The following is a 1,130-nucleotide window of genomic DNA, read 5'->3' on the forward strand; positions in this document are numbered from 1 at the left end:
ACGTTATATGAAAGATAATGGTAGTTAGTGTTAGTAAGAAAAGCTATAATAAACTATAACTCTATGGATCCATTTTTTTTCAGTTTTGGTATTAATCTTATGTGGGTGAATGTAGGCCGTTTGTTGTGTAAGATTTATTGTTTTTATTAGCATATCATTATAAATTTAGTATTCTTTTGACCTATTTATCGTCATCTTCAATCTTTCTGATTTTCATTATAATCATAATTCAGTAATTGTTGTTTTCTTTCCACGATGTTATAATGCGCAATTAATTTTTTCACCTTCCTTATTCCATTAACATTATCACTATCATTTTCCATGATGCTTTTGTTAGTAATTTAATTAAATATTTCATTATCCTTCTTTCACTACCGTTGTCAATATAACTTTTTCATTTGATGTTTATTAAGTCATTCACAAATCTTTCACAATATTATTCCATTATCATTACCATTATATTTTTTTATCTTGCTTTATCACTACATTATCAACTTTATATTTTTTTCGCGATATAATTGTTATAGTCATAATTTAATTCTCTTATTACCCTATTTCCAATACCATTACCACTACCATTACCTTCACTAAACAAATTTAGAAACCACACTTAATTTTTTTACTACCGCAACCCCACTCCCATTAATCCCAAAATTATCCGTATCTCTATTCGCCTTTTTTTCTTCTAAAATATCACTATATCACTCCCATGAATCTCAATTTTTACCGTATCTCTATTCCCCCATTTTTTTCTTCTAAATCATCACTATCTCACTCCCATGAATCCCAAAATTATCCTCATCTCCATATATCTCTTCTAAAATACCACTATTTCCCTCCCAGAAATCCCAACATTATGCTAATCTCCATTCCCCTTTGTCTCCTTCCCCAGATTACATGACGGAGCGCGAGAAAGAGATCATTGAGAGGCTAGACGGCAACTGCGGAACACACATCACGTACGTCCCGATCATGTGGGCGTGTAAAGTAGTGGACCGGGCGCGTCTCGAGGGAAATATCAGGAGTAATTCGGCTCAAAAGACAGTCACCGACGAGCTCCTCAAAGTGCGAGGTCGCTGCGGCTCCGTTATGGGGTGGCATGATAATAATATTCCTTTGGTTTATACGCA

General features: G+C 33.9%; 1 protein-coding gene across 1 annotated transcript in view; it reads left to right on the plus strand.

Moving 5' to 3' along the window:
* The window catches only part of LOC119591258 (bestrophin-2-like), an 18,436-nt gene that overhangs the window by 15,724 nt on the left and 1,582 nt on the right, over positions 1–1,130 (plus strand). Inside the window, exon 6 of the mRNA XM_037939973.1 lies at positions 893–1,129. Within this exon, the coding sequence (XP_037795901.1) occupies positions 893–1,129 (237 nt within the window). The remainder of the gene's footprint in view (positions 1–892; position 1,130) is intronic.

This window comes from Penaeus monodon, chromosome 28 (genome assembly GCF_015228065.2).
Source record: "Penaeus monodon isolate SGIC_2016 chromosome 28, NSTDA_Pmon_1, whole genome shotgun sequence".
NCBI lineage: Eukaryota > Metazoa > Arthropoda > Malacostraca > Decapoda > Penaeidae > Penaeus > Penaeus monodon.